General features: G+C 49.2%; 1 protein-coding gene across 1 annotated transcript; it reads left to right on the forward strand.

The window, feature by feature from the left end:
* The first annotated feature begins 594 nt into the window (after window positions 1–594).
* On the forward strand, window positions 595–1,404 carry F5891DRAFT_1094749 (uncharacterized protein). The gene is made up of 3 exons (XM_041363517.1): window positions 595–692; window positions 751–1,085; window positions 1,119–1,404. The coding sequence occupies exons 2-3, from the start codon at window positions 911–913 to the stop codon at window positions 1,253–1,255; spliced, it is 312 nt and encodes a 103-aa protein (XP_041216151.1). The 5' UTR covers window positions 595–692; window positions 751–910; the 3' UTR covers window positions 1,256–1,404.
* The last annotated feature ends 12,327 nt before the right edge of the window (window positions 1,405–13,731 follow it).

A 13,731-nucleotide genomic window follows, 5' to 3' on the forward strand; every position in this document is an offset into this window, starting at 1 on the left:
TCACTAGTAAAGAGCTTTGACACCAACCTAATTTACTAGTACGCAGTGCTTGATGAGCCTACATCTATTGCCAAGGGTGCGATTCGGATCGATCCTACCATTCGCGAGGCATACATGTCTGTCCTAGGCGGACTCGGATGGCAAGCTGATCTGCATACTGCATCTTCCACAAGCAAGATAGGTTTATTTAGGAGAAAGTGTCCGAGAATATACCCGGTAACTGCAGTTCTGTGATTGTAGGTATCCTTATAGGCCAGCTGACTCCAACGCATGTCTTTTATTACCTTGCGAAGCAAGGTCAGGTTCACATGGATCATTTTATGTGATTTCCAAATAATAGTAAATACAGTGACGCCATACAACGTGATACGATGATGCGAACTTATCACCTACCTCCGATTTCCCTTCCAATACTTGTCGTTTTCTGAATAACAAAGTAATAACTTAGACCGTGCAACTCCCTCGCGCCCAGAGCTCCGCCCACAGGGCGAAGCTAGCGCGCTTCCCTTCCAATATTCGTCGTTTTCGGACAACTCCCTTTTTTGTTAATATGTTGGTAATAATGTGATGAATAAATAAAAATTAATCCTATAATTTTACGCCGCGACCCTAAACATCGTATTTACTATCTATCTATCGAAACACCATGCAACCTAGCGTATTTGAACTGCTAAGTACCTCAGACAATCAATGTGCTTTCATTTTCAGTGAGTATAGACTGAGAATTACTGATATCGTTCTGGATCCCAGAGAGCCAAAGATTGGGAGCAACGCTGTGGAAGCAAAGAGAGCATTCTTGCGTTATCCCCCTGCATTTGTTATCATTCACCTCGACTTCTGCGATTTACCGCCATTGCACGGACTTCTGCCTCAGCACATACCAGTGTTACCTTGCGAAATTAAATTTTCCATGGGCACAGGTCCTTCTACAAGAATCACGCGGCGTCAACTCCCTGTAACACCAGCTTACGCATTTACCGACTTTAAAGCACAAGGACAGACGATTGATCACGTTTTAGTGGACATTGGAAGAACGACATGTTTTCGCCTATCTCCCTTCAATGCATACGTCGCACTATCCAGAAGTCACGGCTGAGAATGCATACGTCTTCTCAGAGACTTCGACAATGATCTATTCCTTCAACATCCAAACGAAGACCTTCGGATAGAAGATAACAGGATTGAGCGACTCGCGGAGGAAACGAAAAAGCGTTTCTCGAGGACAGACAGTCTGACAGAAAACAAGGTACCATAGTGCAGTACACTGAAAGAAACAATGTAGTAGTAGCTATATAGTGATGTCAGAAGAAATCCTGGGACGAAGCCAGACTAAACGAGCACGATAGAGCTAGAAAAAGACGGAATGTGAGCAAGGTCCACGTCGGCAACGCCGACCCCTAGTTATCGAATGCCATTAATGCTTTGTGTTTAGGAATTGCAAGGTAATTTCACACTCGAGTCCGACATAACTGCACTGCAGCACATTGCACTAGATGCAATAGAACGGTCGGAGATGCTCCGGCTAACATGTGTTGTCATAACTTCTTTGATTACGATGCGGTCATTATATTCTAGAGCCAAAGCAGGTATGTTTATTCATTCCGTAGACAGGGAAATAATCCCCTTTGCAAGTGCATGGCGTCATCCTGCTAAGCCAACGACAGTACAATCGGCAGGAGAATATCTAATCTGATAGTTCCTTTTCCTTCACACCATATTTTGCAGCGTCGGTGCCATGATGTTGATGGTTGACGAAGTTGAACCTAGAATAATTACTATGAGTCTGGGACTGCACATTATGGTAACATATGTTCGTACATGGGGAATGCGTCTGCAAAAATTCAAGGATTTAGCAGGAAAGACGCTGATTAACATATTCCAGTGATACTCACGGAATTTCAACTGAGACCATGCAGAGTTTCTGTATGCAGTGCCCTGTACCCACTCTGGCTGGCTGGATGTACCATACAAAGGCTTACCCTCAGCTGCCCTTTGGGAAAGCTCGGCCAAATCCAAGTCCTCCTCTCGTTTGTTCTCTGACCAGCCCCAGAATCGGACTGTCAAAAAAACAATGAGACTGCTCACGTCTTGCACAACCAGAGTAACTCACAACTTGAGCGTTGGTATGCCAGCAAGAAACCACCAACGAAGCCAAGGAAACCTCCGAGCCGAAAGCTGGTCCGCAGACGAACTTTTGCAGGGTCAGCCATATCTGAGGACAAGGATAAATTCATATAAGCCTGATACAAAGCGTTGTGACTGAAACAGGGATGCATACCCCAGAAATACAAAGCAGCCGGGAATGCGGCTGTTCCTGCAGCCCAGGTTGCATAGTCTGACGAACGGAAATAACGCACAACACGGAAAGCGTGTGGGTCAGCGTCGATGAGCGGGTATGGTGTCGTGACGACCTTGTTCGGCATGGCGACAAATGTTGACAAAAGAATGAACTGCTGTCGTCGTTGTGTGCAGGAAGACAAGGTCACGGTTCGTCGCGAACAATGACCGGCCCTAAACCGGGATGTGCCAGGCCTGCTCACCAAGTCAGTCCTGTGATTATAACTTGTCCTCAACGTCCTCTGTTCTCTGTTTCTAGTCGCTGATCGTCCGTTCTACAACGAGCGCAAAGCGGCCTGCAATTCCTTAACTCCCTGGCACGTCTATAGAATCATTGAGGGAGGGTGAACGTGGACAGACGGAATGACCGTCGGGCGAAGAGGACTGCCCATTCATCTCCTTACGCTCGACCAACAAAACCAGTCCCAACGAAAAAATCGATGAGCACATGATTCATGTTATTGTCTTCTACCTGAAACTTTGCCTGACATTGTATGTCTAAGCTATGGAGCATTTCCGGTTTAATGAGCTTCTTACGATTCAGTGGCACCGAGGAGGATGATCGAACTGAGGATCTGGTGCGCTCAGGTGCCTCGTCCTCCAATAACGATGAGGACGAGGATTTGCAGGTTCAGGAACAGGAGGGGCCCTCATATTCCGGCTCGTCAAGTTCAACTTGATCGGAACTCTGCGCCTGAATTTGTACTTCCTCTTCCTCCTGGTGATGTACCGCCAGGGCACGAGGTTTGTAGTCCATTAAGTATTGTCTGGTCTGGTAACTTTGATTCACGAAGAGTAGCCTTCCCAGGAACTAGTTTACCCGCCTGCTTGGGATGCCCAACAACCAGGACCTTCCAATGGGGCATCCCAACCCATCACTCCCGCACGACAGCCTTTCTACAGTTTAAATACACCACCTCGCCAAACCAATGTTCCCCTCTATCTGCAGCAAAGTCCGTCACTTGCTAAGAACCTCGAGCCTGTCACTCGATTCCTTGTCGAAAAAGCAGGGCGGCCTCTTAACGAATTCGAGGCAGCTGGCATAGTGGACTACATTCAAAAGAACGTACAAGGTACGAATTTCCTGCTCCCAGCATGCTGTGTAAGCATGTATCTATGCTCAAACAGCAGACAAGCCGGAACCCTTCCGATTCTCGACATCTCCGTCGCGTGGATCCCCTCCTAACCTTGGGCTCGGGACATCAAATAGTGTATCAAGTGATACACACGCTCCGAAAAAGATACTTTCACGCAATCCCAATGGCGTATTACGCTGGCAGGGTGCGGGTAGCGCATGCCCACGAAACCGTTATCGATCGCCTGGGTTTGGATCTCGGCCTCAAGGCCCTCGTATCGAGCTATCTCCCATACGGACACCTTCTGCAACTGATGCAAAACGTCGCCGTGTGGGCAATGAAGCCGAGTCTTCGACTGCACAGAAATCTGCGCCCCCATCGTCGATGTCTAGCATCGGTTTTCCGACCTCAAACACTACTTCTCCAACCCGTTCTACACCTGCAATCAATGAGAAAACTCTAGTTCCACCAGTGTATGCACCGACATTGGCTCCGGCAGCTGTTGTTACGCCAAAGGTGAACGGAGCAGCTACGCCTCGTTTACGCACTGCGGGTCTTTCTGTAAAACCCACGACCCCGGTTGTACCCTCACCTTTACGACAAACGTGGAAGCAGAATGATTCACCGCCACAACCTCCAGCACGACCCACGCGTGCTGCAAACTATATGACGGGGCTCATTAAGGAAGTCACCCCCCTCAAGAAACCTGACGTGGCGAACCCGTACCAGACTGCGAATCCTGTAAAGATGCCCACTAGGAGCCTCCCACGAGACGCTTGCGCCCGCCAGCAGAGAAAAAAGAGAAACAGCAGAAGGAGCCAGAAGTCACCGCGCAGGCGATTATTGAAGCCATAGTGCCGAAGGTCAGTGGGGAAACTGTGATTCAAGTTTAGGGGCTGGACTGATGTTGATAATAGGGAAGTAAGCGCGCAAGGCCTCCGCCAGATATGGAGAGGCCAGAGAAACCGACTCGCGAAGCTCAGGACACATATATCCCGAAGACCAATGGTCATAGCGCAAAGCCAATGGTTACTGCCGGAGAAGTCTCAGACCAGGACGAAAGTCCTACAAAGAAGCAAAAGACCGCGAAACCTACTCCCGTCGTGCTTTCCGTGGAAGAGGCGGAGGGTGTTGAGATGGTTCAGCACAAATCTTCAGTCTTTACGCGGCCTGCCGAGATTGTCGTCGAAGATACCCCTTCGTCACTCACTACGCCGAGCCCTACACCGTTCTCGCATACTCCATCTCTGGCCTTGCCGATGAAGACTGCATTTGGAGCCAAACCAATGTCTGAGGTGCCCGCTACCGAATTCATTCACCGCCAAGAGATAACGAATTGAACCTTGCGGAAGAGGAATATCCATCATGGGTGGCACTGCATGTATAGTGTATTTCATTGCCACTCGTCTTGGAAACAGAAGCCTACTTCTTGACAACAAAAACGGCAAACGTATGGAGACTGCAGGTCGTGTGCCGAAATGCAGGGAACTGAGCAAACGACATCAACGAATAAGTGATCATCACCGGAAGTGCAGGCAACTCACGGCGCTCCTCAGTAAACCTGATGGGAGGTTTTTCAAAGACGGCTGCGTCGAAGCTTCGGAGGCCAAGACCCATTGCGGTGGTGCTTTATGAGGCTTGAGAGGCGCATTTGCAGGCTGCGTGGGGTATTACCTGGCAGAGTATGGTTCGGGTAAGCTGGCAGTGGGTGAGCGTGGGGGAAGGGGTTATACACATAGGTGTCACCCAGCGCACCCATCAACTTGCTGCTACCTCCCATACCCGTACCCACCATTCCTGCGCCTGCCCCCATCCCCACACTCATGTTGTGCGAGGCGACAGGTTGAGTGGTACTGTCTGGTGCTAGAATTGGCGAAGGCGAAGGCGTAGGGCAGCGTGAAACGCCCGGAGACGCAGAGGGTGCCGAAGCACTCGGGGGCTCGGTGAGGGAGGAGCGCTGGAGTGTGCCAACTCAATAGAATAGACAGCCTGTTGCTCTAGTACCGGAACAATGCTTCTATGGACAAATATGTAATCCTATGTAGTATGTCCATGTTATCGATGTTAAAGCGTAAGTTTGGAATGAGCATCAGAAAAATTCGGTCGAGTACTATGACAAAGGGAGAACGGTGATACCTTTGAGATTCTAGTCTGACTCTGAGTCCCAGTTGCTAGAATCCAACTCTGAGCCAGTTCCTCTCAAACCTCCAGCAGACTTGAGTGCCCAGCCAGGCTCTTTGTTTTCCAAGACTTGGAAGGAGGAGTGAGGGAAGAACCAAACGTTAGATACTCGTCCTGGTGTAATGCCATCTTCAGTAATGCCAGGGAGTGGCTTCCACGGTCCTATCCCATGGTAGAGGGCTCCACCCATGAGAATTATGACATCCCGAGGACGGTATCTAGAACGAATGAGTCCAATAAACTATATACAAAGTGAAAGGCTTACAAGAGTTTGAGCTTAAGATCGGTTATGTAACATTCTCCGCCTGTAAATTTACCCATGTTGAAGATGATAGATGGACCCGCATCTAAGCCGTCCTGATGGGGCATCACCTGCAGTTTCCACACCAGGACTCTTCCAAGGAGGGGCCCTGGATCAGTTACCGTCCAACGGCCGGCCAGGAAGGCAGCTTCATATTTGGGGTAGAAAGCCGGAAATGATACCCGGAACATTTCTCCCAACAGAATGGCCAACTCCTGGGTATCATCAAAATATGCTTGGACATGTAGGGCTCCACTAGCGTTAGAGACCATGTCAGCTGAGGGATGAAGTCCGTGCTAGAAAATGTGTAAGTAATGTAGAGGCAGAATAGATTATACATACGACGGAAGGATCACTGCCCTGATCTGGCCATGCATGTACTAGGTGTCTGGTACCGGTGCGCTCAGATGCAAAGGTGCGGTCTTCATAGACGTATTCAGCACCCGCATAGATGAAGCTCCTACATATGCCATCTTCACGTAGGTCTTCCGAGTCCTTGGTGCTGTCAACCTTAACGTATTGCAGGAGGTGGTCTTCCTTGTCATGGCGTCCATCCCGGGGGCTTTTATGGACATCTATGTGGTGGAGGAGGGTTTGTGTGGCCACTGCGGTCTTGGCAAGCACGCTATCCTATCCTCTGCAGTAAGTTGCCTGTCATCTAACAGAATTACTGAAAACTCACCTTGATACCATCAAAGTATACCGTTTCACCCTCTTGAGCTGCCCGATCTAAATCATCAGAGGATCTTCCCATAGACGAAGGAGCTTTGGGCCCAGGAATGTAGTAATTGTAAGCAAAGTGGCTCTGTAAGATTGGTGATTAAAACTATAAGTCATTTCTTGCCGATGTTAACTCACCAATTTTGGAGAAGGCCCAGCACGCCTTCGGGCAAAATAAGCCACCAAGGGCTGATCATGTTCATCGAGGAATATCCCCGAAGCTCCGTCACTTTCCCAGGTAGACATCTCTCGCATAGTACGTTCAGCCATGCCCTTGGCTGTCACGGTATTCTTGGGGCCCCGTATGAAGTCTTCGAGTCAGACACCCTTCATATGGTAGGTGGGAACATTGTCTTTCCAACGTTTTGCATCGTAAGCAGCATCTCGGCGGAACCGCTTGGCCCATTGATTGTTGGAGAGAGTTCGGTCATGGATGACTGGGTCTAGGAGGCGGGAATCTGGGGCAAGGGATGGCAGTAGTTTTATTCAATAATGTCTTGTCTGTGCCGGTAAGCTTGGCAGCTGCTTGCGACACCAAAATTGGGTCTGTTACAACTGCGGTAGACATGGTAGGGTGTAGGGAGGAGAAACGATCAGTAACTTGAATGTCTCCAAGCTGAAATATAAAGCTACGGAGTGAAACGGCAGGTGCTTGATCCACGAGGCAGCAAATAAAAATGCTGGTACCAACTAGTGCTGCCGTGGTCCGGTTCGGTCCGGTAGTAGAAGTACTTGTACTGATAGCTACATATCCAACGAAGCTGCAGCAGAAAGGTGCCTGTTCCTATACGCTCCCGTGTGATGCGTGCAAAAAAGGTGACGCAGTATCGACGTGCTGAATTGCTGTAATCAATGTCCGAGCTCCACCATGCCGTTCCCAAAACCACGAACACCATGCGCAAACGCCCAGCACACGTCAGCAACTGCTGACGTGGCTCAGACGAATACGGACGATGGACGAGAGCAGGAGAAGGGAAGAAGACAAGGAGGAGAACGAGAGAGAGGAGATGGACGATCGGTAGCACTCGAGTGCTTCGATTCTGCACGCCTGGAAGCAAGTAGACAGGTGTTGCGTTGAAGGAGATGGAGGGGCATCACACTGAGGTGTGGAGATTGGCAGTATCACGAGATGGGCAATTGGTAGCAAGCGGTGATGCTGACGAGGAGGTCATCGTCTGGCATGGAGAAACTGGAGAATCACTCACCCAATCCATTAAAGCCCATTCTAACAGGATCGACTCACTGGATTTTTCTCCCAATGGAACAGCGCTGGCCAGCACCATTTTCCTCGATAAACGACGGATGGTTATGGACTCGAACGTGTGTTGAAGAAGATGGAGGGGCATCGTAGTGCCGTGCAGGCATTGGCAGTATCACGAAACGGACAATTGATAGCAAGCAGTGATAGAGGCGGAGAGGTCATCGTCCAAAATTGATCTGCAGGCTTGTCACATCTAAAAAGATATTAGCCTAAGAATAGAAATAGTGGCCCTAACGTACCAGTGACACGAATTCTATCAATATAATCTGGAATGATGCCTCATCACCAAACTCTTTCCAGTCTGCTTGTTTCTGCGACGTAGCGGAGAAGGTGGGGGACATGCTTTGGGTGGCTGAGGAGGGAACGGAGATTGTTACTATAAGGATTCCTAAGTTTTGAAATCGTACCTGAGTGGAATAGAATGAAGCCATGGCGTGAAACAGAATAGGGAAGAGAGAGAGACTAATGCAATGCTCGTAGTGAGAACAGGGCTCCCACGTCTTGCGGTTCGGGGAAGGTTCGAACTTGGCAACACAGAACCGTTCGGGCAATGGTGGACCGCGAACCTCACTCAGGTCCTGTCCGCCCCAATTCTTGGACCACGGACCGAACCAAGGAAGAACCTGACCGTTGGTCAGGTTCGGACCGTGATTCTGGACCGAACCACAGCAGCACTAGTACCAACGACTTGGCTACAGCACTACACCCTTTTACATATCCATATCAGACACACGCTGCTCAGTATACCCTGAATATGTAAAGTGGTGTCTTACCTGGAGGTGTACTGATCAATAGCAAAGAGTCGTGGACCCATGTATACAGCAGGATTGAATGTGAATGGTGGAACACGCCTTGAAGGGCGATGAACTGTGGGCACACCAGATCTCACACAGATCTCGATTCGCACCACAGCTCAAGCGCTCGTCCTCAAGGACTTGAAGCGATGAAAACGGTTGTAGGTTGCAGACCGTTGTAGTAATGCCGAGGTCACAAGTGTGACGGGCATCGTGAAAATGCTGCGGCAACTGCCGCGACCAACTGCTGCGCTGCTCCAAATAGTGAGCGCTTGAGCGCTGAGTGCGCATCAATTACACTTACTACTAGTCACTGGAACCTCCCAAATCCTTGTCCTCCAAACGAATCATGGAGTCGAGCGTGCGCCCACTCCTTACGCTCACAAAGTCACGGTCAGACGGTATTATCACAAGTACTTCTGGCAGTGTTCTGCCGGTCATGGTGAACCACGATCGATCGGACTTTCATCCACCATACGATTCCGATCTCTCACCTTCTGGATTTAGCTTCTTTTCTTGGTTCCAGACTTCGAGTATGTCAGACGGTGCTTGTAGCTCTACCCTCCTCACTTAGTAACTGCCTTTGGTGTAGCCGGGTGGCGAACGGTGTAAATAGGTGGAGCTCGCACGCCTCCATCACCGAATGATGTCTTCTTGCTTGTGAATTTGTCGTTCTGAACATCTGCACACATGTCATTTTCTACCTATCTGCTTTCATTCAATCTGGTATGTGTCTTTCACTTTGGCTATCCTTTCCGCTTTGACCATTCTTCATAGCTTCGCTCCTTTGATTCTGCCCTGGGATACAAGGGCATCGCATATGCTTCGGTAAGTGTCCTCCAGTCCTTGTATTCCTTGCATTCTGACCTTTTTTGGAGTCTTAAGTGCACCAATACCACGGACTTTCACCATCTACGGTCCCAAGGCTCACGTTCTCTTTACGAAGTTCTATCCTGTATTGTAGAAGTGAGGGTCCTGCAAAGGATGAATCGATGACAGATCGGACATCTATAAGAATCCATCACTTGCTTGCAAGGTCACATGCCAACCCGTTAATTCTGCGAATCGTCCCAAATAACGGCATTTTCCGCGTTCTCTGTTCGTAACATTTGCTACGATTGTGAGCAGTCTCTGTCCTTCCAAAATACTGTTTCAACTGCGCTCGTTCCCTTCGTCTTTCCAATTACAAACGAAAGCAAGGTCATCGCCGGCGACGGCGCCTAGTTGCTAACTGATATTTATTATAATGTTCGGATGCTGTGGTGGAAAATCACGTGCGTATTTTGTGCTGTTTGCCACGCTCCATCCCGAAAGACCTTGCTCCGCAAGGTAACTGTAATCTAACCACCAAGTGCTCGCCACCACACCCCTTACCTTATAATGACTTTTGGCGAGATTGCCCACTACGTGACCCAGCCTATGGGCTGGCCTGAACCAGTGCGCGGTGTTACTTCCTTGTTGTCCCCGTTCCACTGTCCCGACAAGCCAAGTAATGAGCGTCTTGATAGTGCGTCAGCCTCGACATTCTCGGAGCCACTCACTTCCAATGAAGTACCTGCACCTGGATCATACACTGCAAAGGATTTTGACATCTTAATTCATTCAACAGCCGTAGGGTTGTGTAGACTTGCTGAGCTTCCTCGCTACGGCGGCGAGAGACCTACTGTTCCTCTTTGGTCTCAGCTTGTCCATGCATTGGCAAACACACTGTCCTCAGATGTTCTGATTATGTGAGTGATATTATCATTGCGCATTAAACCAGGATTCGAATCTCCCGACAGTGAAGATGCACCGTTCATCATGCCACGGGCTCAGAACGCCAGTCAGCCGTCAAATCTCATTGACGGACGTGCGACTCTTCTTGCTGCCCATACCATCTTTCCTGCACCTAGAACTTATTCAGATACCTCCATGACTAGCTTGCGAAACGAGCAAGATGAGGATGAATCGATGCATTCTGCAGACTCAGACTCTTGCAATGGTTCAGTCGATTCACTCGACCTGCCCTTGCAAGCTCACATGCTTCCGGGTCGAGGGAGATGCCTTTTGGCTGTGGTGCCAATCTTACTAGTCGCCGACTCCCGGAATATCGTTCCCCTACTTTGCAGTGCTCTTTACCAGAGACGTGTGTGGGGGATTTGTCAGCCTGTGGTAGGCCTGTGCTGTTCCAGCACGGGTACGATTGTCACGGCAATCTTCGGGTGGCTCGACTCCGATCAATCAGAGGAATGCCCCATGGTAAGTCCCAAATCAATGCATATTTTTCCATATTGACCCTTCCTGAAGCCTACACCGCACCTCGCTTTAGCAGCCGATGTTGGCTTAGATCCCTCCATGGGTGTGTTTGATTTCGCAGACGCCCACTCTTCCATCAGCCTTGCGCAATTTGTTTTGAGATTGCGTACACATTCTCAAGATATCAAGGGCGCCATATCGATAGAAGCAGTCAATTCTCTGAGTCCGTTGCGCTGGAGATCCGATTTACCTGATTTTGAAACTCAATTTGGGGGGCAGTCGGATGAACGAGTGGTATCCTGGATCCACGAGGTACACGTGCAGACCAGTTCCAGGTATGGATTTCTATATTTAATGCCAAGTCCGAATCATAATGGTCTTTCAGTGAGACGTCATCCTCATCTACCCCTCGTACTCCATCCCCGCTCTTGGACACTGCACTTGTATCATACGATACCATGGCTTCTGACCTTTCTATGATCTCCGAGGATGAACCAGTCGATGTTCCAAAGTGATTCGACCTATGTTGCACCTATCAACACACAACTAACTTGATGCTTTAGGCTGTTCTATGGGACCCACTTAAAGAACACGACACGGTAAGTTTGCTTCAGTTACTTGATTCATGATCTTATCGTCTCTGCAGAGGCGGGGGGTCACAACCATCGGGTTCTTTGAAGAGGCACGGTCGATTACCAGCAAAGGCTAAGGGTTCTACCTCATTGTGTTCTGAATCATATTTAAACTCACGGCATGGAGCCTGCTTCTTGTCCGGCTACTGTTCAATGACCATTCCTTGTCTCCAGAATGGCTGCTTTGCCTGACAACGGCCTTGTTGACGGGCTGTCTATGTCCAACTGGCTGTTTGAACGCCGTGCGTTTACAGTTGGTCGTATTCCAATCACCTCCAAGGAGCTGGAGAAGACCGCCGGAATCAATGAAATGATTGAAAAGTATGATAAAATGACGGTGTTTTGCTGGTCAGATGCCATCAAAGCCGAAGTGAGTCCGCATGGTTTCTCTTACTACCAATCCTCATTACATCACACGCAGCTCTCGAGCGCTGCCCTTGATAGCTGTCTGTTGGATATGAGGGCAGAACTATGCGCCACGAATCACCGTCCTAGCTCCCAGTCCAACACGATTGTTGTCCACTTGTCTGAGGATATCCAGTTCATTTCGTCCCGGATTTCAGCATTGTTGCATGCTGTACAAGGCGCCCGCATCTGTGATACTGTCGCAAAATTGTATGGCGCCAACGAAGCTGATCGGCGCCATGAATGGGATTCGTTACTCATGAATTTTTATCAAACTACTGCCGAGCAAGGAGATGTGTTGTGTGTAGTCCCTAAGTCCAGCTATTTACATTCTGATTGTTCATTTAGGTTAGAGCGACCGTTGAATTTGGCTCGTAATTTTGGCGCTGACGACACTTTCTCCTCAACACAAGCCATTGAGGCTGTTGATGAATACACGCGCCTATGTCTTGACCAATACCAGAGTGTGGGTAGCAACGATAACTCTTTCAAGCAGGCCATAGCAGCGCGAGATCAGGCCAACAAATTCGCCGATGATATCAAACGCTGCAAGGTGCTTACTGAAGTGATTGGGTCTCACTCCTCTAAGGATCCGGTCACTGGAAAATGCAACGCCATCCTCGTCATTCCATGTCCTGGTGCTGCTACTACGGTGCTCCAGCGCATATGCGGTACTATCGAGCCAGAAAAGTTCTCAAAATCTTTCATGCTAGTGCAGGGTCCAAAGGCGGATAAGCTCGATGCGAGTACATCCCAGAGCGTTGGTCACAGCCAAAAGATCACGTCCATGGAAACCAAACGCATCGATGACCATGCTCAGTTGCAGAACCCATTTCATTGTTCTCCCGATGACGATAAAGCACCGCAGGAAGAAAAAATAACAGATATGGATATCTATAGTGATGAACCTAGGAAGCAAGACCTATTTCTCCCAGTGCTGTTGGCCGAGTACAAGAAAAGAGACCAGTCAAGCATTTCAACAGCTATGAACCAGACGAAGACCTACCTGGTTTCGGCAGTGACCTTCCTCTCTGAGCTCGGTATCACAGACCACCCTGTGTTCGGGCTCGTTGTCAATGGCGCACTTGGCGCGATTACGATGGCGTGGAAGAAAAACAATGTATGTGCTCATCTGTTACTATCTCCGAATGAGCTCACGAGCGATGCAGCAAATCTACATAATGGAACGCAATGTCCGGCACTACGACATCAGGGACCCTTTTCAGGCACTGCAGTTCGTCTCTGTTCTGCCGCGCCTCGCACGTCACGGCCTGCACCTCCGCTGTTTGTTAGAGAAGCAGCTCGAGATTATACATGTGAACCAAGTTCACTCTGAGTTGCAGTGGTCCAAGTTGTCACAACGGGAAGACGAAAGATCAGCGGCTGCGAGGACAAGATTAGAGCAAGGGGCCGCACAGGAGGTGGTGCAGAAAGGAAGTAGAGATTGAAAATCAAGTTATTATATGAGATGCTGGCAGTGTCTGTCCATGCATCAGTTCCATGAGAATATCTTCAATTCGCCAGAACTACTCATTTGGCGTGACAAAGACAGGCTGAGTGTTTTTCTGTGCTGGAGGGCGCAAGCGCCTCGTGGGAGGCTTCCTAGTGGGCATCTTTACAGGATTCGCAGTCTGGTACGGGTTCGCCACGTCAGGTTTCTTGAGGGGGGTGACTAGGCTCGTGACCAGCCTGGCGTATACTACCACGGTTGCACAAGTGGTGTAGCCATCAATAAATTCTCACCATCTCCAATTAACGCATAGTCAGACTGGTTACGAGTCTAGTTTCA

The sequence above is a fragment of the Suillus fuscotomentosus genome (genome assembly GCF_016647785.1).
Source record: "Suillus fuscotomentosus strain FC203 chromosome Unknown F5891scaffold_552, whole genome shotgun sequence".
NCBI classification, from domain to species: Eukaryota; Fungi; Basidiomycota; class Agaricomycetes; order Boletales; family Suillaceae; genus Suillus; species Suillus fuscotomentosus.

Coding starts and splice junctions, on each gene's coding strand:
- F5891DRAFT_1094749 (XM_041363517.1), top strand. CDS start 911: ATGGGCACAGGTCCTTCTACAAGAATCACGCGGCGTCAACTCCCTGTA. Junction 1,086..1,118: donor ATACGTCGCACTATCCAGAA/GTCACGGCTGAG, acceptor GTCTTCTCAGAG/ACTTCGACAATGATCTATTC.